At 41.6% G+C, this 23,582-nt stretch overlaps 1 protein-coding gene and 1 pseudogene across 2 annotated transcripts; one reads left to right on the forward strand and one right to left on the reverse strand.

Annotated features, from left to right (window-relative positions):
* Window positions 1–5,042: 5,042 nt before the first annotated feature.
* On the forward strand, window positions 5,043–6,139 carry CARD6 (caspase recruitment domain family member 6; the record flags this gene model as incomplete). The annotated part of the gene is given in 4 exon segments (XM_082650285.1): window positions 5,043–5,262; window positions 5,265–5,381; window positions 5,384–5,921; window positions 5,923–6,139. Coding segments are annotated over 4 exon segments (1,092 nt in total).
* LOC309819807 (kinetochore-associated protein NSL1 homolog) lies at window positions 6,136–20,177 on the reverse strand (annotated as a pseudogene). Its single transcript has 3 exons — window positions 20,102–20,177; window positions 14,194–14,769; window positions 6,136–6,161 (listed from the first exon to the last, which is right to left on the reverse strand). The product of its transcript is annotated as a kinetochore-associated protein NSL1 homolog (transcript).
* Window positions 20,178–23,582: the final 3,405 nt, after the last annotated feature.

The raw sequence follows: 23,582 nt of genomic DNA on the forward strand, positions 1-23,582 counted from the left end.
CTCCATAGGTAATTCTTTTTTCTTTTTTGCGATACGCAGGCCTCTCACTGTTGTGGCCTCTCCCGTTGCGGAGCACAGACTCCAGACGCGCAGGCTCAGCGGCCATGGCTCATGGGCCCAGCCGCTCCGCGGCACATGGGATCCTCCTGGACTAGGGCACGAACCGTGTCCCCTGCATCGGCAGGCGGACTCTCAACCACTGCGCCACCAGGGAAGCCCCCATAGGTAACATTCTAATATTATGTGTTTCTTGCATGATATTGTTTTGTTTTACATGATTTTTCTGTATCATTTATTTATCACAATAATAGTATCTCAACGTAGCATCTCAAAATTAGGGTCACTTAAAACCATAAGAGTGTGTAATTGTTCATGTGTCTATAGTTGGCAGAGCAGTTCTTCTGGTCTTCGCTGGGTTTACTCCTATATCTGTGGTCAGCTGGCATAGGCTCATCTCTCATCTAGCAAGCTAGTCTGGACTTGTTCTCAAACTCCGCGAGGCACATTCTTATGGTGAGGGAGAGTAGTCAGAGAGAGACAGAGAGAGACAGAGTAGTGAAGGCATTTTTAGGCTTAGGCTCAGAACTATCACGCCATCTGTATGATAGGTTTCCTAGGGCTGCCACAAAACGGTGGCTTAGAACAATGGGAAATATATTGTTTCACAGATATGGAGGCCAGAAGACTGAAACCGAGGTGTTGGTAGGGTCATACTCTCTCTGAAGACACTAGGGAAGCAGCTGTTCCAGCCCTCTCTCGCAGCTTCTGGTAGCCTGAGGTGTTCTTTGGCTTGTAGACCATCTTCTTGGTGCATGTCTCTGTTTTCAAATTTCCTCTTTTTATAAGGACACTGATCAGATTGCATTAGGGCCCACCCTAATGATCTCATTTTAGCTTGATGACCTCTGTAAAGACCTTATCCACAAGTAAGACCACATTCTGAAGTACTGGGAACATCAACAAATCTCTTTGGGGGGGATACAATTCAACCCATAACGCATACATACAATTCTGCCACACCCTGTTGGCAAAAGCAAGTCACAAAGCTAATTCGAATTCAAGGGTTGGGGAAAAATAGACTCCACCTCTTGTGAAGTAGTATTGCAAAAAGTATGGATGCCAGAAAGCCATTAATTGGGGCTATTTTTGCAATCAATTTAACACCTTTAAGAAAATAGGTCAAGAAAAATCTCAGTAATAATGTAGTTATGACCTGCAATATAGTTCTAATGGTTACCAATCCACTGTAGTTGACTGGAGGCATGTGGCTATCCTCTCTCTCTTTCCTCCGTAATATTTGTCTATGCAGCTGGGAACCGGGGGTGGGTGGTGGGGGGTGGTGGTGGTGGGGAATCCAAATGCATCTGAGTCAAAGGACAAGGATCTTCACGCTTTTTGTCATGTTAAATTTTATGCCCCCCAGGCCCATCATTGTGTCTCAAGTCAAAGTCTCAGGAAGACTTAAGGCGTTGCCTGTGTGCTCTGCAATGTATAAGGTCAACTTGTATATAGACTATATCAATCAACTCCCTTCCCTTCTAGCTTATACTAGTTGGGGTCAGTCGATGGTAGGAACCCATATATTTACCATTTCCTCTGCCCTTTCTTCTTCCTGAAGATCCAGGTTTTAATTTGATGTTATTTCCTGTTATCCTGAAGAATTTTATTTATTTTTTGTTTATTGAAACGTCTTTATTTTGCCTTCAATCCAGAATATTTTTGCTGTAATGAATTTCAGATTGGAGATTTTTTGCCTTCAGTGTTTTATGGATGTCATTCCTGTCATTTGGCTTGCATTGTTTCTGATGCTAAGTCTTGTCATTTTATCGTTGTTCCCCCTTAAGTGTTGTGTTACTTTTCTTCTGGTTGATTTCAAAATTTTTTTCTTAAAATTTTTTTCTGCGGTTAACTCTGACATCCTTGTAAGGTCGGATCTTAACAAACGGCACCACGAAACAGAGGAAAGCTTCAGGTGAGCTTTATTAGGGAGAGCTCTCAGGCGAGGTTCACTGGTCTGAGAGAAAGGGGGCCAGAGAAGTCGCGCCCGGGCGAGTGGGCAAGATTTTATAGGGGAGGAAGGGAAAGGGGTGTGGTGAATCTGGGAGGGCGCAGGGTATTCCTTATTTGGTGGTCTTTTCGGGTATCCTGGGGGACCGTTAGTCCCGCCCCTCGAAAGGCGGGAAGGCTGGGCTGGTTTCAAAATCCCCAGGTCAGTTCCTGGAACTGGGTGGTCCGGAATGTCTCCAGGGCAGTTTCTGGAACTGGGTGGTCCGGAGAATTTCGTTCTGATGCAACCTGTGAATCTGATTGTGTTCCCCTGCCTCAGGCCAGTTGGCCTTACAATGCTTAGGTGTGCTTTTCTTTGTTTTCATCTTCCGTAGGGTTTGTGAATCTATAAATTTGGAATTTTTTTTCCAAATTTGGAAAATTCTCAGCTGTTATTTATCCAAATATTTTTCTGTCCCACTTGCTCCCTCCTCTCTTTTTGAGACTCCAAGTACATGTATGTTAGAGTTTCTGATATCTTTCCTGAGGTCCCTGAGGCTCCATTCATTTTTTTTTTTAATTTTCTCTTTATTCTTTAGATTGGGTCATTTCTACTGCTATATCTTTAAGTACACTGAATTTTTCTTCAGTCATTTCCAATCTCCTTTTCAGTCCATCTACTGATTTTTGGAAAAATTCATGTATTGTCACTTTTAATTCTAGAATTTCAATTTTTAAATGCTTTTTTTTTTTCCCTGAGAATTGCTATTTAATCATTCATTATGGGTTTATTTTATTGTACATTCTTGAAAATAGTTAAGAGAGCTGCTTTAAAATTCTTATATGCTAAATCCAACATCTGGGTCATCCTGGAGTGGGTCTCCATTGATCAAGTGTGCGTTACATTTCCTGTTTCTTCCTATGTCTCGTAACTTTGGATTTTGTCCTATGCATTGTGTATGATCAGTTATAGAGACTCTGGATTGTGAAATTCTCCAAAGTATCTTGGGTTTTTTTCGTTGGTTTAGTTCTCAATTAACCTGACTGGACTCAAATTCAAAACTCAGTCTCCTTTCAGTGGGTGGCAGCTAAAATCTCTGATCTTTTTTTTTTGCCTCACATGGGCTATTTTCATGAATTTTTAATTTACATAAATGGTATTGGGTTCTAGACATTATTGCTTCTTAATTTTTCATCCATCTCTATGCTTATTAGGTATATCCCTGTACTGCTCCACAGTAGCCTGCTATTACCTTGTCAACGTTAGGCATCTGGCATGGGCTGTGTGAGTACTGATTTCTGTGCTGAGGAAGCAGAGGATGGTTGTCCAAAGGAAAAGCAGGGGATAGGCAAGAGCAGAAATTAAATGCTTTCTGCAACCCATCTTCTCAGTGCCTCCTCTGGGAATCCTTCATGCTGGCCTTAACTCCTCCCTCACCTTTTTACTTTTTATCCATCATATATATCAGTTCAAGCAACTTTCAGACCATCCAAGGATTTCTTAGAATTACTTTGTTAATTCTTTTTTTTTAAATTTTATTTATTTTTTTGGCTGTATTGGGTCTTTGTTGCTGTGCGTGGGCTTTGTCTAGTTGCAGCCAGCGGGGACTTCTCTCCGTTGCAGTGCGCAGGCTTCTCATTGTGGTGGCTTCTCTTGTTTGCGGAGCACGGGCTCTAGGCACGCAGGCTCAGTAGCTGTGGCGCACGGGCTTAGTTGCTCCGCGACAGGTGGGATCTTCCTGGACCAGGGCTCGAACCTGTGTTCCTTGCATTGGCAGGAGGATTCTTAACCACTGCGCCACCAGGGAATCCTTACTTTTGTTAATTCTTGAAATCCATACTTTCTCTCACTTCTACTGTTTCTTCTAGGCTATTTTTATAGGGGATCCAAGAATCTTATGCTAATTTGCTATCCATCAGGAGCAGAAAATGCTCTCTGATTTTCTTTCTCTACTAAGCACTGTCTCCGTATTCCCAAGAAGTGGCTAGAAGATAAATTAGAAAATGACATCAGGAGAAATTAGGTACAACATGTAAATTCTGAGAAAAGTTCAGTGATAACAAAATGTTCCATTTCTCCAAACTTTAGCAGGAGTTAACATTTAAGAAATAAGTTGGTATCAACCTAGAGAATTCCTCATACATGTGTGTAATGAAGCTTTAACAGGGTTTTTCATTGCTGCATACAAACATTAGCCAAAAAAATTGGAAAACCTAAATGATCACCAGTAGACAATTGTTAAATAAATAATGGTTCTTCCAAACCATGAAGTACAACGGATTAGCTAAAATGAATTAAGTTGGTGTCTATATATACTTACTTGGAAGAATTTGCAAGGAATACCACTGAGTAAAAAGTTTTATACCGAAGAAGAATCATTCAGTATAATATCATTTATAAAATAAAATAGCATCCATTAAACCAAACTGTGTATTTCTACATATGCAAACATACTTATGTACTTGCATAGAAAAAGGATGGGAAGGAAACATACCATACTATATTGACATATCTCTTAGAAGGAAATAGAACTGACAGAGCAATGAAAGAGAACTTTACTTGTATTGTTTCATCTTTTTTTTTCCAATGAAAATGTCAATAACTTATTTAATTTAAAAAGTCATTGAAAGAAGCTTAGATGCTGAACACGACATTCCCTGACTATCTTATTTCCTACGGAAAGCAAAAACTGTTTAAAGATGTCCTGTCCTGTTTAAACCCGGATACAAACAGAAAGCTTCTGCCAGATTTCGTTAAACAATTCTTCTTAGACTGAGGATGTAGGTGGGTGACTGAGACTCCAGGTGACTTAGCCTGGAACTTCCTGATGAAAGTTCAAGCACTGGATATGACAGTCAGAGATTCAGTCCTCAGACACAGGTTCTGGGTGAAGATAGCAAAGGGGACTTTTTTTTTTTTTTTTTTGCGGTACGCGGGCCTGTCACTGTTGTGGCCTCTCCCGTTGCGGAGCACAGGCTCCGGACGCGCAGGCTCAGCGGCCATGGCTCACGGGCCCAGCCGCTCCACGGCATGTGGGATCTTCCCGGACCGGGGCATGAACCCGTGTCCCCTGCATCGGCAGGCGGACTCTCAACCACTGCGCCACCAGGGAAGCCCCAGCAAAGGGGAATTTTTGACTGGAGTAGAGAATTTGGAAATTAGACAAACAGAAACCATTAATTCCCTTCATGTCCTTTGTGCCTCTGTGCTGTATTCAGATAGCTCTTTGCAACGTGAAGTCATGTCAAACACGTATCAGTGCCAGTTTGCCCTTCCTTGCTACTGCCAGATGCAGAAAAGCACAAAAGCATTTTAATGCTGGGGGCCATTAAGGACATTGTGAAGGAGCAGTCAACGCAGTCTTCAGGAAGTCCTACAGGGGATACAGAAAATTTCTGACTCTCATGAAGATGCCTGTCATCTCTTTTGTGCGTCTAGGATACTGTAGCTTCTCCAAGTCCAGAAACCTCAACACACTGCTCAGCCCTGCCCACCTGAAATCACACAAACTCTTTCTCCATCAGGATTTGCCTGTTCTGGTGCTTCCCCAGCAGATCTCTGATGGCCTGGTTGAGGTAACATGGAGTTTTCCTGATAGTGATGGTCTAAAGGAAAACCCCAGTTTTTTCCAGAAAGCTGTTGCTGTGGCCAACCTTCGTGGGGATCTAGAAAGTTTTTGGACACAGTTTGGTTTCTTGATGGAAGTTTCCTCTGCTGTGTTTTTTTTCATTGACTGCCTAGGTGAGAAGGAATGGGACTTGCTAATGTTTTTAGGAGAAGCTGCCACTGAAAGATGCTACTTTGTCCTCAGTCCACGGGCCAGGGGGAATGAGGAGGCTCAGATTTCCCAGAGGATCCTGAAGTTGAAGCCATCACAGCTGCTGTTTTGGGAGGAGGAGGAAGCTGGAGAGACAGGGAGGAACATGGAGGGTCTTCACTGCCCTGAAAGAAGTGATGTCCTCTTCACTCAAATGTATGTCTGTGGAGGACATTGCACCCCTGGCCAGGGAGTTGGGGATACAGACAGACCACGACTTTGAGAACATGCAGGGGATTCAAGTTTCCCCTACTGAAAACTTGGCTGGAACAGCTGAAGATGAGGGACCACAAAGACACAGTCAGCCAAAAAACTCATCTGAAAGCCCCGCTTAGATGTCAGTAAGAGAGGCTGAGGCTAGATGTGAGATCAGCCCAAATCTTCAGAATTTCCATCTCACCCCAGTATTCATGCCTCTTCTGAAAAACTGCTGTCCTTTACCAACGAGAAATGGAGGTAATTTTAACCGTGTTTCTTTGACAGCCCCCTGGGTTATGGTCTCCCAGTTCTGGTTAGAGCAGAGGTCTCAGAGTTTCCATCCTTCACCCTTTCAGAATACAAGGGCCCATAGTCCGGGTAAAGTTTTGGGATTCAATAATTCCAACCTCAGAGATTTTATTCAGGTGAAAGATTTATGAAATTTTCAAGAACTGCTCAGGGACGTCACATGGATAAAACTTTTGGGAGACCACCAAGACCCATTTGTCAGCATGTACAGGCCTGGTCTGAGAGACCACAGAAAATGGGAGCCCGTGAGAGATCTGGGGAAGTGGACTCCCAGGGAGGTCACCTCCGTTCCCTGGGTTCACAGACAGCAAGAGCGGTTGGGAAGTCACAGCCTAGGCAAGTCTGTGCCTAGGGAACACGGCCAAATGAGGCAATTAGAAAATTCATGAGAACAAAATCCCATATTGAAAATCCTCACCATCAAGCATTTCAAGCAGCAGGAGCCATACAAAAACCCATAAGGACTGCCTCTCAGCAAGGAGCTAAGCTGAAGACACGAGGTGGGCCTTCAAATCCATCTTTCCAAATGGGATTCAATCCTATGTCCAACAGCAAATTTTTGCTCAGCTCTCAGTTCAAATCCAATCAGCCCAAGTCGTGCCAGGCGAAGCAGTCCCAGCACAACCCTCTCAACCTGTGTTTTCTCAACCCAAACTCGTTCAGACAAATCCACTCAGCACCAGCCCTCCAAGTCCCAGTACTCCCAATCTAAGCCTTCTCAGCCCTAGACCTCCCAAGCTAGACCTTCTCCATCCAGACCCACTCAGCCCAAGCCACGCCAGCCCCAATCCTCCCAATCTAGGCCTTCCCAGCCCAGACCCACTCAACCCAAGTCACTTCTGACTGGTCCTTCTCAGGCTAAGGCATATGACCCAAGAGCAGGGCCCAAGAGGGTAGGGAAGCATTAAAGTCCTTACTCTGGAGACCTATGAAATGTATCCTTTGCCCAGGCCTTTCCTATCATATATATAGTAACCTGAAGAAGAGTGGCAGTGATGGTAAAAGAGTACTATCATTAGCATGACACAGATAGCAAGATATGCACAGCCTAATTGGATATCATAAAAATATCTATAAGAATTGTGTCCCTAAAAAAAAAGGAAAAATACGAAAAGAGTAAAGAATAGAATCAAGCAGTAAATAAACGAATTGAATACAACCTTGAGTATTAGGTAATATATAACCTGAATCCAGGGAATGGGGGCTGTAAGACAATTTCACTTGGAAAAGAGTGGGGATGATGCCTTTAGTTGCAAAGTGACCATAAAATAGGGCGCAAGTTGCGTCAGTGTTGCAAGAAAAACTGCCCTAGATGTTGGCTGCTCTAGAGGTGTTTTGGTCAAACATTTTTGGTTTGATATCAGCTGCTAAGCAGGTAACCTTGTTTGTTTGGAATGTTTAAATCAACTTGCTTGTGATAATAGCCCCAAATTGCTCGGATGATAAAACTCAATTGACCCTTACATATAGAAATAATGAACTAACAACCAATGAAATTAATTATTTTGCCTTAACTTTGGGAATGATCTGTGTATGTTTCATATTTTAAATGTTTGTAGTGGTTAAGATAATTTGGCTAATTAGAGGATCTGATATATTAGCCTCATGACTCTAACTTAAAATGTATAATCGAATTTTTAATTTTAGAGTTCTGATTTTTTTTAAGTTGAAAAGATTAAGATAGGTTTACACAGTTTGTAAAAAGCATTGAAATGTTTAAGAGAACTTAAGATTCACATAATTCTCAACTTTAATTTATTAGATACATTATTCTAAACATTTGGTTAAGTTCTGCTAGTTAGAAGCAGTAAGTAGAAGGAATATTAAATTTAAAATATTTAAATGAGGTTTAATTAACCAAGTTTGTGAGTGACACCAAATATTAATAAAAGACCACTTTATTTATTTATTTATTTTTAGCAAGTAAGTTTAACTTTAATTTGATTTTTGTGTGTTTAAGTATTATAATTATAACAGAAACCAAATAGCTTTCAAATTTCTACAATTAAAAAATAAATTTTGGGCTTCCCTGGTGGCGCAGTGGTTGGGAATCTGCCTGCCAATGCAGGGGACACGGGTTCGAGCCCTGGTCTGGGAAGATCCCATATTCTGCAGAGCAACTGGGCCCGTGAGCCACAATTACTGAGCCTGCACGTCTGGAGCCTGTGCTCCACAACAAGAGAGGCCGCGATAGCGAGAGGCCCGCGCACCGCGATGAAGAGTGACCCTCGCTTGCCACAATTAGAGAAAGCCCTCGCACAGAAACGAAGACCCAACACAGCCAAAAAATAAATTAATTAATTAATTTAAAAAAAAACAATTTTGTGGGGTTTTAGCAGATTGCTTTAGCTTCTCAGTAGAATGAAACATTTATCTAATATCTCTGTTACAAGGGTCTCCAAAGACTTCATGGATATTATCTTAATTTTATTCTTGCAACATCTAAAAGTCTACTTTAAAGAAAGATGTTAAAATTCACTAGATTTAGAAATAAAATAATAGGATTTGTAAGTTGAATAAAGAGCCCTGCTTTTTGAATCTGTAACTTTTATAAAATTAACATTAGTTTTAAGTACTAAAATAGGCCCACGTCTTTTCTGGGTAAAAAAAAATCAAAAGTTGTCTTCGAAGACACACAAAAAAATCCTATTAACAAAAAGATGAGAAATGATCTTTGAAAAGGAATAATTAATCTCTTAAAAATGTTTAATTAAACATTTCCATATGACAATAGGTATCCTTCATTTGTGCATGTATTAAACAATCAATATTGAGTATTTAGAAGGTGTTCAATCTCTCTCAAGGTTACTGTAAGGGTGAAGAAAGAAATAGAGGACTATGCATATGAATTTTTGTCTTCTGGCAGGCAAAAAAGCATAATAATAAAAGATTAAGTTCAAAACTACAGAATCTTTGGTGTAAAAGTGAAGTTTCTCACAAAAATAACCTTTTTGTTGTTTAAACTTTTGAAATGAGCAATAATAGTGCTGGTTTTTTTTTTTTTTGTGGTACCCGGGCCTCTCACTGTCATGGCCTCTCCCGTTGCGGAGCACAGGCTCCGGACGCGCAGGCTCAGCGGCCATGGCTCATGGGCCCAGCCTCTCCGCGGCATGTGGGATCTTCCCGGACCGGGGCACGAACCCGTGTCCCCTGCATCGGCAGGCGGATTCTCAACCACTGCGCCACCAGGGAAGCCCAGTAGTGCTGTTTTTAAAAACTTTTCTCTATATCCTTCTTCAAGATTAGTTCCTGGAGGACAGAACTTGTTGGGTTATTGTCACTAATAGATTCTGTATCAGCCTGGGGTTAATAATATATATATGGTACATTCAAATTATACAATTTCAGGAGAGTTTAATAAACGGACTATTTATAAAGGGCTAGGCAATATGTAAAAACAGTACAAAGGAGAGTGCAGTACCCCGGATCTAGTAAAAGCAAGGCACATTACTACTCCAAGGTCTCAAGGGAAGGTGGGGGGAGTGCTTTCCCTGATCAGAAGAGCTGTGTGGGAAGGGTCTTGGGTCTGGGTGGTTGCAGTGACCCACAGGGAGGTATTCCAGGGAATACAGTAAGTCCCCTACAAATGAATGAGTTCTGTTCTGAGAGCATGTTCGTAAGTCCAACAAAGTTAGCCTAGGTACCCAACAAACACAATCTGCTATATAGTACTGTACCGTAATTGGTTTATAATACTTTTCACACAAATAATACGTAAGAAACAAACACAAAAAATAAAACATTTTTAATCTTATAATACTGTACCATGAAAAGTTCAGTAGTACAGTACAACAGCTGGCATAAGGAACTGGCATCGAGTGAACAGGCAAGAAGAGTTACTGACTGGAGGAGGGAGAGGAGGTGGGAGATGGTAGAGCTGAAGGATCCTCAGCAATAGGAGACGGAGGGCGAGCTGCCATTTCACTCACGCCTGACGCTGATGGCACAGCCTTGCTGGAACCGGATGCACGTTCGCATCTTTGTTTTTTGTTTTTTTAAAAAAATTATTTATTTATATATTTATTTTTTGGCTGTGTTGGGTCTTTGTTGCTGCCCTCTGACTGTCTCTAGCTGCGGCGAACGGGGGCTACTCTTCAAGGCAGTGTGCGGGCTTCTAATTGCGGTGGCTTCTCTTGTTGCAGAGCATGGGCTCTAGGAGCACAGGCTTCATTAGTTGCAGCACGAGTGCGTGGGCTTCAGCAGTTGTGGTTCGCGGGCTCAGTAGTTGTGGTGCACGGGCTTAGTTGCTCCTCGGCACGTGGGATCTTCCCATACCAGGGATCAAACCCACGTCCCCTGCATTGGCAGGCGGATTCTTAACCACTGTGCCACCAGGGAAGTCCTACGTTCGCATCTTTGAAAGTTCTCAACTTGAAGGTTCGTTATGTAGGAGACTTACTGTTAAATATCTATTCCTTACCTCTGATCTGCCAGTACGCCCCCTTGACCAAACCCAACCAGAAAACAGAGAACAAGGAGGCCATCTAGGCTGTTCATGTAGGTCAGCCTTTTAGGGTTCAGAGTAGGGTGGAGAATGGATCCAGAGGGGCAAACAGAGGGTAACCAACAGATTCTTCTTTCCATTCCATTCTTCCTTTTTTCCTCTTGTTTACTTTCTTCCTTCTCTCATATTTATTTATCGAGCATCTATTATGGGTGAGTCATTGGACTCAGAACTGAGAAGACATGGAAACAGAATGAGAATCCTACTATAGCTGTGAGATCCTGTAAATCTGTGTGTTTCCTCCCTATTGTAAAACTATAAGCTCATTATACATGGTTTTGAAAATGCAGGAATAGACAAAGAAGAAAGGAACATAAAAGTAACCCTTAACCCTGGTGGTCCAGTGGTTAAGACTTCGCACTTCCCATGCAGGGTGTGCGGGTTCCATCTGGGGAACTAAGGTACCACATGCTGTGCAGTGTGGCCAAAAAAAAAAAAAAAGTAATCTGTAATTTCATCACTTAGAGTAGCTAGTAATATAGTCCTCTAACTCACTAATAACATTTTCATGTATTTTTTCTGTTTATGAATTTACAGACAGTACTCTATTACATTTTTGCGTCTGTACCAGGGTTGCTGTGGCAAAGTCAAACATAGTGTTGGGGCAGGCAGTATAAACGGGATGAAATATTGGTTTTCCAGATGTCTTAAGAAAGTCTGGGGCTTCCCTGGTGGTGCAGTGGTTAAGAATCCTCCTGCCAATGCAGGGAACACGGGTTCGAGCCCTGGTCTCTGAAGATGCCACATGCCGCGGAGCAACTAAGCCTGTGCGCCACAACTACTAAGCCTCTGCTCTAGAGCTGGTGAGCCACAACTACTGAAGCCCGCGCGTCTAGAGCCCATGCTCTGCAACAAGAGAAGCCACCGCAGTGAGAAGCCCACGCCCCGCAACGAAAAGTAGCCCGTGCTCGCTGCAACTAGAGAAAGCCTGCGCGCAGCAACAAAGACCCAACGCAGCCAAAAATAAAATAATTGATTAAAAAAAAAAAGGGATGGGGCTTCCCTGGTGGCACAGTGGTTGAGAGTCAGCCTGCCGATGCAGGGGACGCGGGTTCGTGCCCCGGTCCGGGAGGATCCCACGTGCCGCAGGGCGGCTGGGCCCGTGAGCCATGGCCGCTGGGCCTGCGCGTCCGGAGCCTGTGCTCCGCGGCAGGAGAGGCCACAGCAGTGAGAGGCCCGCGTACCGCAAAAAAAAAAAAAAAAAAGGAAGTCTGCATTCAGGACATGAAATATAGTGGAAGGGTGTTATTGTATAATGCACAAGTCTGATTTTTAAAAAAATATTTATCTATTTATTTGGCTACGCCGGGTCTTAGCTGAAGCATGTGGGATCTTCACTGCCGCGTGCGGGATCTTAGTTGCAGCATGCGGGATCTTTTAGTTGCAGCATGCAGGCTCTTAGTTGTGGTATGTGGGATCTATTTCCCTGACCAGGGATTGAACCTGCCCCCTGATTCTTCACCACTGGACCACCAGGGAAGTCCCAAGTCTTGATTGTTTTAAGTCAAATGCAAAAATTCAGAACCATTTGTTTAGCCACGTGTACAATTTAACTAAGTTGAGAACATTCAATTTGTACGTGACTTTTTTTTGCTGTTAGCAGATTGAAGAGTCTACCCAATGATTTATCTTTTTCAACACCTGAAAATCCTTTCTTAAACACCTTAAATCAATTTACATTTTGAACAAGAAAGCAAATAAAGATTGTTTCTTTTTTAACATTAAAAAGTGTGTTCTTTGTTTCAATGCTGGAATGTACTCCAATGTGACACAAAGACTGGCCACAGGGACAAAGTTGTCTCATAAATCCTTATTAGTCTCATACATCTAGGTTTTACCTGCATTCATGGTGACCTCTTTCATTTCCTCATGTCTTGGAATTCTTTGTAGTCTCCTTTTGTGATTAAGGTATAGTTCCTTTTCCAGTATTTGCTATATAGGACCCATGTAAACAAAGTGTGTGTTGGGGAGGATAAACATGGCACTGACTGCTGAGGATTCAGGCATCTGATTTAACGGGTGGCTTTAAGTGCTAATTAAAGGGAAGTCCCTACACAGCTCTTTTTTAAAGACAACACAATGAAACACGTTACTTCTGAAATTCCATAAAAAGCTGTAAGGCTGGGACTTCCCTGGTGACACAGTGGTTAAGAATCCGCCTACCAATGCAGGGGACACGGGTTCGAGCGTGGTCCGGGAAGATCCCACATGCCGCGGAGTCACCACATTGAGAAGCCCGCGCACCACAACGAAGAGTAGCCCCTGCTCGCAGCAACTAGAGAAAGCCCGCGTGCAGCAACAAAGGCCCAACCCAGCCAAAAATAAATAAATAAAGACACAGACCTACTAGAGAATGGACTTGAGGATATGGGGAGGGGGAAGGGTAAGCTGTGACGAAGAAGTGAGAGAGTGGCATGGACATGTATACACTACCAAACGTAAAATAGATAGCTAGTGGGAAGCAGCCACATAGCACAGGGAGATCAGCTTGGTGCTTTGTGACCACCTAGAGGGGTGGGATAGGGAGGGTGGGAGGGAGGGAGACGCAAGAGGGAGGAGATATGGGAACATATGTATATGTATAACTGATTCACTTTGTTATAAAGCAGAAACTAACACACCATTGTAAAGCAATTATACTCCAATAAAGATGTAAAAATAAATAAATTTATTAAAAAAAACAACAACCTATAAGGCATCCAAGTGTTGATGGTATTTAAGGACAGTAAAAATTTGCACTCTTAATGACCATTGACAGACTTTGTGTAAATATTTAAAAAAATATATGCTTTTCATTGACTATAGATGAAAAGGTGAGGGAAGAAACACAATATTACATCATACCCCAGCATAGAGCTACTATATTTGTATAAAGGAATCACTAGTTATCTGTTGTTTTAATTGAAGTCCTGTCTAGGCATTAAGCTGTAATCTAAATGTTGATAGTGCCTAATTTCAACTCCCAAGATAAACAGAAAGACCTTATGTATCAAGACTGATTCTCTTTGGCCTCAACGGATACCATTTTCTCTGGCGGCAGTCTTTAGTTCCCTTCCTTCTCAGTACCAAGTCAGTGGTTTTCCTAGCAGAAGTCTCCACTGGTGTGGTTTTTACTTGTGCTATAAAGCTCTCAGGTTTAACATTTGGTTTCCTATAACAACCCGAAGAAGACTTCTTTTTTTTTTTTTTTTTTTTTTGCAGTACGCGGGCCTCTCACTGTTGTGGCCTCTCCCGTTGTGGAGCACAGGCTCCAGACGCGCAGGCTCAGCGGCCATGGCTCACGGGCCCAGCCGCTCTGCGGCATGTGGGATCTTCCCGGACCGGGGCACGAATCCGTGTTCCCTGCATCGGCAGGCGGACTCTCAACCACTGCGCCACCAGGGAAGCCCCCGAAGAAGACTTCTTGGTGGACTTTCTGGAGCCGGATAATAGGCTGCATCTTTAAAACTTGGGAAAAATCCATCTCCTTGTTCAATTAATGCAGGCAAGGACTTCGTAGCTTCACTCATCTCCTTAGCTATTGTTTCTTCTCTGCAGTTCAAGTTTTCCATACGAGGGGCTGGATCAGGGTCATATTTTAGGTCCAATGGATGTACAACAGGTTAGTACTGCTTCAGAATTTCTTGTTTTGCTTTTATGATTTTGATGACACATTGAAGGATCTTTCTGGGATACTGCTTACTGTTTTGTGGCTACATGGACTGTGATTTCATCAAACTGGTTTTCAAGGACTTTGATATCAGAATCCATAAGCAATTGTCTGAAGCTTCCTGCCATGCTTGCCCATGAATGTTGACATTCTCTTGCACAGCTGATTCAAAAGTCCACTGCGCATCTTGCAGCAGGGGCTCCCGAATCTCCTCTGGCAGCGCGTCCCCGAGGTTTTGCGCAGAGCTGCCACCAGTTCTAGCATTTCCATCACTGCCCGCTTTGAGGTGCAGCGCACTTGCAAGTCTTTTCAGGAGGTGGCAGGGACCGAGGCCCTGTCATCTATCGCAGCTACTCTCTCCATGTCCCACAGAGGGGAGAGCCACCGACTAAAGCCCTCTCCTGTTTTCCAGCTTCAACTGTCTGAAGAGAAGATTTTGAATGGTGCTGCAATGAAGAGAGGATTTTAGAGTATCTACTCTTTTAAATAATATAAGATTATAATATATATAATCTTATATATATATATAATAATATATATAATATATATAATATATATAATTATATTATATATTATATATAATATATATATTATATATTATATATAATTATATATATTATATATTATATATTATATATATAATAATATATATTATTATATATATAATAATAAAATCTTATATATATATATATATAATAATAAAATTGCCATTGTAATCTGGTCTGGGTATTGCCTGCTCCTGACCCTAGACTGCACAAGAGCCATAAAGTTTTCTATTACTCTATAATGGGACTATAAAATAGACTGTCTCTTTAATCCAAGGTGTTAACATTCTTCACACTCTTTGCGCAAATCTTCTTAAATTTTAAAGCAGAGGTTTCATAATTAGAGTGTGTGTAAAAATCACTCGGGGTGGTTGTTAAAGTTGTATATTGTTGGGGCTCCCTGCAGAGATTCTGACTCAGGAGGTCTGGAGTAGGTCTATGCAATAGCCTCTTAACAGGAACTCACTGAGGCAGAAGATCCTGGGGCCACATTCTGAAAAACCCAGATCCAGACTGGGCTGCAAACCTGTTTTTCCGGCGCTCAGAGAAAGATATTTTCATCTGGGCCAGAAATCCAGGCTGGGATAATTTCTCCTCATTATCATTCTTATTAAACTCATTATTCCTCTTCTGCTGGAAAATCTGGCACTGAAAAGCTGGTGTAATATGATAATGAGGTAGAAACTTTTAGCTGTTTAAGATTAGAGCTGTTTTGGGCTTCCCTGATGATGGAGTGGTTAAGAATTTGTCTGCTATAGGTATAGCTGATTCACTTTGTTTTACAGCAGAAGCTAACACAACATTGTAAAGCAATTATACTCCAATAAAGATGTTAAAAAAAAAAATCCACCTGCCAGTGCAGGGGACACAGGTTGGAGCCGTGGTTGGGGAAGATCCCACATGCCGCAGAGCAACTAAGCCTGTGCTCCACAGCTACTGAAGCCCGCACGCCCTAGAGCCCATGTTCCACAAAAGAAGCCACCGCAATAAGAAGCCCGTGCACCGCAACGAAGAGTAGCCCCCGCTCGCCGCAGCTAGAGAAAGCCTGCGCACAGCAATGAAGACCCAATGCAGCCAAAAATAAATTAAAAAAAAAAAAAAAAGATTAGAGCTGTTTTACCTATAGGCTTCTGTATCGAGCACTTCTCATTTTGCCTGCAAGTTTTGTATCTGATTAAATCTAAAAGACATCCTTTTATTTTTCAAAATGTGCTTCTTTCTCTTTGTTCCATGGCTAAGACTTGATTTTTTGCTCAAGCCCCAATTCTTTCTTCCTTTTGTCCTGTGTCACCTGTATATGTAGTATCATTCTGTCACTAATGGAAGACAACTTTACTAGTGATTAATGCACTATACTTTTTGGCTCAGGTCCTGATTTGACAGCCCTGCCTCTCTATGCCTCGCAGACCAGATCAATTTCTCTGGGATGCAGAAGCAGAGAGAAAGGAGAATAGATGAAGATACTGAGACGTGCATATCGTCCAGAGGGCCCCTGCCCCTTATCCCCAGTTCTGGGTAAACCCCCAACCCTACCCCTAGGCCCCAGGTGAGCAATAAAACCCAAAGAGAGATTCGAATACCGCATGTCTTTAGTATCTCTCACACTTCCCATAATTGGATGGGTGAAGGGATCATGCAAGAGAGGAGGAAATATTATTAATAGAAAACTGCATCAGTTAATACTTCAAATATCATTCCATCAAAACAGTAGCCCAGGTAGTGTGGACAGAGTGACAAGCGCAGCTTGAGGAGGGGCAGAATTTAAGGGACAGGCAGAGGATCAGTGATGTATACAGAGGAGGACTGGATGGGGAAGCTCTGGGTGGGGTGTTTCAGGAAGTCAGCAGAGACTGTCTTATCAAATTAGGGCCAATTTCCTTACTTTTAGACTAGACCTACTTTTGGTGTTTTTAAGATAAGGAATGAGATGAAAGTTTAGAAACGAAGAGATAGAACTGTCAAAGGATTATTCTGTTGCCTCTTTATTCTGCCAAAACCATATTAAAATTATTCCAATACTAACCAGGCGAGTGCAGTCCTGGGCAAACTGGGAGTGTGCTGCTGGGGATCCTGCTGTGAGCAGAGTTGCCGGCCAAGAGCCCTCTGTAGGGACCCACCGCAGTGGTCCAGAGACCGCACTCTGGGCAGGCTCTTCCGAGTCAGGGACTCAGCATGGTGAGGGTCCCGGAGCCGGGCCAGTCCTTCCCACGTGTGGGGACCCTGCCAGGCAGTCTTGGCTCTGGGGCTCCTTGTTGGCCTGGCTGAAACTTTCTGAGCTGCACTGTAGTCCTATGCTCTCCCTCACCAGTCCCCACTCCCTTCTTTCTTGCCTTGTCTGACCTGCAGGCAGTATGAGCTCTCCCCACTTCTGCGCCCTCCTCCCTTTCTGTGTCACAGACTTTTCACGGACTTGAATTCTATCTTAGCGTCTGCTTCCTGGAGGACCTGAACTGGCACAAGTTATTTGTGAAAACTGTTTCTTCTTCTTTCAGTGTCTGAGCAGTCTTGGACACACCTACTTCTCCCCCTCCCCCTTTGTGAGAAAGCAGACCCAGGGAAGCTTTGCTATAATTCTTGAGAGTCTGCTCCAAAAAGGGAGAAATGTTTTGACTCTTTTAGTTCCTTTAGGATGGACATTAATTTTGGATGTGGAGATATTTTTTTAACAAGAGCTTTGCATGCATGCATATTTCATCTGTTGCCAGGTGTCAGCTCTGTTCCTTGCTTAATGACAATGAGGAATCATTCATAATTTACTATTCTCATTTGTAGCCCACAAGAAAGAAGAAAAAAATCATTAATGATATGGTGTGTGCTGGGATATTGCTTTAGGTTCCTGGGACCTCTTGCAACATTGGCCAAAGATTAGTAAGGTAAGAACTGAGATGTGACCCGTTGCGTTGTGTGGCTTTTGTCAATACAGCTTTAGGGAGAAAAGGGCACAGAAGCCAGACTGGGGAGGGTTGAGATGTGAATGGAAAGTGAAGAAGTGGACACTTCAAGAAATTTGATTTTAAAGGAAAGTGCTGTACCTACTGGATCAAGAAAATTTTTCCTTCCTCACCCTCCCCCCTTTTTTCTTCTCTTCTCCCTTCCTTTTCCTTCTCCTCCTCATTCTTCTTCTTCTTCTTTATTTTTTTTGGCTGTGCTGCATGGCATGTGGGATCTTAGTTCCCTGACCAGGGACCCAACCCATGTCCTCTACAGTGGAAGCACTGGAAATGTGGAGTCTTAACCACTGGACCGCCAGGGAAGTCCCATCCTCATTCTTCTTCTAATTCTTTTTTTTTTTTTTAAGTCCAAGGTAACATAATATTTGACAAAAAGTTCAAACAATATAGAAATATATGGTGTAGAAAGTCCCTCATAATTCTACCCTCTGGATAGCAGGAGTTCTCAATATTGTCTGCATATTAGAATCATCAGGGGAGATTTTTAAAAATCCTGATGCTGAGCCCACAGCCTGTGTCAAAGATACAGAGATCTCTGGGAGTGGCACCCAGATATCAGCATTCTTTAAAGCTCTCTAGGTGATAACGACACACAGTCAAGGTTGAGAACCACTACTCGAAGTGTGGCCTGTGGACCAGTGGTATCAGCATCAGCAGAACCTCAACTCTGCAACCCTTCTACCTAATGAATCGAAATCTGCATGCTAACAATATCCCTTGATATTTCATATGCACAACAAATTTTTTTTACATTTATGGTCAGTTGATTTTTTTTAATTGAAATATAGTTGACTTACAATGTTGTGTTAGTTTCTGAAGTACAGCAAAGTGATATATATATATATATATATACATATATATATATTCTTTTCAGTTTCTTTTCCATTATAAGTTATTACAAAATATTGAGTATAGTTCCCTGTGCTATGCACTAGGTCCTTGTTATTTATATGTTTTATATATAGTAGTATATGTATATGTTAATCCCAAACTCCTAATTTATCCCTCTCCCCCTTTCCCCTTTGGTAACCATAAGTTTGTTTTCTATGCCTGTGGGTCTATTTCTGTTTTGTAAATAAGTTCATTTGTATCTCATACGCACAATGAAAATTGAGCAGCACTTTTTAGAGAAAAATCACTAAAAGAAATAAGGAAGACTTTTTTTTTTAAAGATGGAATGAACTCATGCTTACAGAGTTACTGAGAGGAAGAATCTGTAAAGGGGAAAGAATAGAAAGTATAAGACAGAATGTCATAATTGGTAGGACAATGTCCCAGAAGAGGTAGGAGGGATAGAATTGGCAGATGGGAAAAATGAACTTTGAAAAGAAAAGGAAATTTGTCTTCTTGGGACACTGGAAGGAAGAGGGAGTGAATGATAGACTTGCAGGTAGGTTTGAATTGTGGGGGAAACTGGAAGTTGATGGTATTGCCACCTGATGGCCTTTGTTTTCTGCTTTCCCCAGGGAAGTAGGAGGAGAGGCCCTCTGTGAAAAACGAATGGGGCAAAGAGGAATAATGGCTATTGAAGCCCTACTATGTGCCACAAGGGGTGTTACATACAAAAAGCCTATATACTCCTTGCAATAGCCCTAAGACAGTCCTATTATACAGACGGGGAGATCAATCCTCTGTTGGCTTCTCCTTTGCTCAGTCTCTGCACATCTATCCTGAGGTTCCCTCTCTATTTCTTCATTTCTTTGGTGACATCACTCAGTCCCCTGACTGTGAGTGTTATCTACATGACTTTGCCTGCAAAGTCCCCCCCGCCACCCGCTCCCCACAATCTACATTTCTAGTCCTGACCTGTGTTATGAACTCCATCCAGTTGTTTACTTAACATTTCCATAGCATGCCTGATAGAAATCTCAAACTTATCATGGGCAAAAGACAACCCTTCCCAAACTTGCAACCCTCCTCCATAGCCCACTCCCTTAATTATAATAATGCCCAAACCCAGGACTTCTGGCAGTGTCTTCCCTCCACCTCCCTCCATCCCAAATCACCAAGAAGTCTTGTCAATTTTATCTCCACAACATTCTGAGTCCATCCACTTCTCTAAGATCTCCACTCCCACTAGTCCAATCTAAGCCACCATCACCTCCTACGTGGCCCACTGCACCACTGCAGTAGCGTTCTACCTGCCCTCTCTGTGTCCGCTGCTGCCGCCCTGCAGCCCAGTCTCTGAATCTCAGCCAGACTGAGGTATACACACATGGTGTATACACATGGCAATTTTAAAACATATAAACAAATAGAGTAGTATCACAAATCCCCTTAATCTTATCATAGCAACTCCAAAACTTATCAATAACTTGTCAATCTTTTTTTAATCTCAACATTTTTCTTTTTTAAAAAAGCATTTAAAAGCAAATTTAAGATGCCATATTATTTATTTTATTTTATTTTATTTTATTTATTTTTTGCGGTATGCGGGCCTCTCTCTGTTGTGGCCTCTCCCGTTGTGGAGCACAGGCTCCGCACGCGCAGGCTCAGCGGCCATGGCTCACGGGCCCAGCCAACTCCGCGGCATGTGGGGTCTTCCCAGACCGGGTCACAAACCCGAGTCCCCTGCATCGGCAGGCGGACTCTCAACCACTGCGCCACCAGGGAAGCCCCAAGATGCCATATTATTTCAACCATGCATATTTCAGTAGATATCTCTAACAGAGGAGGATTTTAAAAATTAAAACCAAAATGCTCATTACATTCTCAGTGCTGCACGGGTTTATATATTTTATCTCATTTAGTCTTCGTAATAGTCTTGAGGGGAGGGTGTTGCTAGATGATTTCACCTACAGGAAAGTGTAGGTTTAGAGTGTCCTGGCCCAAAGGGCTGAAATTTGAAGGGAGAGTCCTCAAATTCCCTGTCTGCTGTGCGTTCCACCCATTATGACTTCTCTTTCCTGTAAGTGTGAGGTCTCCTCTACACATTCCTTAGTGCCTTACATCTAGTGATCTTGCAACATTTTAAGAAAAGAGAAAATAAAAATGGGAAGAATCTATATTTTCAGATTTTCCTGCTTAAATTTTTCTCTAAAATTTAGGGAAAACATCATTATACTGCCATCTTCTGGATCTTTTGAATGCTAACACATCAATGACTATAGATATTTAAAACCACGTCCGTCCAACTCTAATCTAGGGCTGACATATTAAACTTTGTATAATTAAAATTATTTCTTTAGTTAATTGGAAAAATTTTCTTTAAACAACTTAATACATATTAAATATAGAGGCTAAAAAGTAGATGTATTTAGAGGTCAGTTATTTTTGTTTCTAGGGGATGGAGGCTAACGTACATAGCTAAAATTTACAAATAATTCAACTGTCATTCAACCAATGACAGTTTTAAAAATTAATGTTAATAGAGGTGTTGGCTAGAAAAGCATTTCCACTGCTGGTGAGAGTATAAATTATCGCACTTTTGGGAAGGCAATTTGATTGCTTATTTAAAAAGTAAAAATAAACTATCTGTAACTTTTTTGATGTATATATCTTTGAATAAGATGTATAATCTCACCTTGTTTATAAAGGACTAGAAAAACCCAGCATGCTTAAGTAAATGATGTTACTACATCTATGCAATGTGGTTCTTTGAAGGTGCTTAAAAATAATGGTGTAGTTCTAAATACACTGGTAATAATAACGAATAATGACTGATATTCTAAGAGGTTTGTTTAAAATATTTTGGCCTAGAACTGCAAGATGCTATGCAAATTAAATACTCTTTCATATTTTTTACTAACAGATATTTATGTAGCAAAAAACTACATTTGGATTTCTGCCTCTAAAAGAGTGATAAACTCAGCTTTTAAAAAATGGAACATGAGGCAATAAAGTCCTCAATCTTAGCTTCATAATCAATGGTACAATAAATAAGATAAAGATAGTTTGAGTGTAAGTTATATTTTGTGGTTTCTACTCAAGAAAAGTTTAAACTAACGGGGAGAAAAACTTAGTATTCTGTGAAATCCATGCCATGAAGCCAAATTTACAATGCAATGTCTTTTTACTTACCTTTATTATTTAACAATAAAAGATTGACTAGGCACAGTAATCATGACTGGTATTTGTCAAGTCTTTTCTATGTGCTAAGTGCTGTCCTAAGTGCTTAGCATGTGAGAAGTCAGTTGGTCTTCTCCATGACTTTGGAAAGACAGTATATAGACAATAATTCTATTTAATGAAATTAAGAGTGAGGAAAGTTAAGTGAGGAAAGTTAAGCACATGGTCAAATCAGGAAATGAGTCCAAATATTCTGAATTTGGATGCAGTGCTTTTTTTTTTTATTACACCCAAATGCATCAAAAGGGAAAAACATACAGGTGTATATGCCTATATTAGAATGCTTGGTAATACATATGAAGTGCCAAGTACACTGCCTGGCATATTTTATTGATAAATACTCAAAAAAGTTTGACTATAACTCTTGTTATTTTTATTATGTTGAGAGGACAATAAAGGTAGGTCTCTGACCAAGTGACAGAGGCAAGCATCCTTCCCACTCAACACTTCCATTGAAAATTCTCAATTGCATTGTAATGTCTTCACACTCATATGAAGCATAAGCCCCGTGAGGGCAGGAGTTTTCTCTATTATGTTCACTGTTATCTCCTGAGGCCTATAAGACAGCTCATATTAACTTCTCAGCAAACATTTGACACCTAGATTGAGAGACCAGAAGATTTTCTTGCTCCTTTTTTCTTCTTTTTGACTGTGCCATGTTAGCTTACTATTGTTTTGCTCTTCTGTATAATTTGTACACTTCAGAGTAGTGCTTCCCAAGTTTTAGTGGTTATGAAACTTCCTGGGATCTTGCTAAACATGTAGATACCCCCAAAAAAGTAGATCCTCAGAAAGCTCCATTATGTATTTATATACCCTCATAAATGGACCTCCACCCCAAAATTTGGTTTGGACATCAAAACTGATGATGCATACACGTATCAAGAGAGTATCAGAATACGTAATGAAGCTTTCTGGGGGAAAAAAGACCTGGGCAGGCTTTCCAGCTGGTCCAAAAATGGCTTGAGAGAGCAGGGAAAGAGAGGCTTGGGGTTTCGTTGTGTTTAGGGGGAGGGGCTGGAATAGGTCTCTTCCAGGAATTTGCACACACCACCTTTGCTAATATCACTTTGGCCAGAAGTTAGCAATATGGCCTCACCTAACTGCAAGGGAGATTATAACATGTAGTCTTTATTTCAAGTCATAGTGTGTCCAGTTCAACATCAGAGTTCCATTACTGTATAACAAGGGGAGAACGAACATAAAGGGACCAGAAGCAGTCTCTGATCCAGTTACTAAATAGACGTTAGGTGGAGTAACATCAATTATTTCAAGTCATCCGTGTATGGTTTACTACTCATAATTTCTAGTTAGTGTTCCAAAGGTTGCTATTTTTGTACCTTACTCTGGGTTTTATTATGTTCCATAGCAATGCTCTGTGAGCTGAGGAGATAACGCTTAAGGGAAAAGAGTATTTATTTATTTCTGGCAATGTGCCAGGTACCTGAATGGATACTTTCACATATATTTTCTCATTTGGAAGAGCCAAGAGAGAAATAAGAAAGAGTTCTCTCATCCAAGGTCAACTATAGGCAAAATGGTAAGTAAAGTAGC

This window comes from Grampus griseus, assembly GCF_964374135.1.
Source record: "Grampus griseus genome assembly, chromosome: 3".
Classification (NCBI taxonomy): Eukaryota; Metazoa; Chordata; class Mammalia; order Artiodactyla; family Delphinidae; genus Grampus; species Grampus griseus.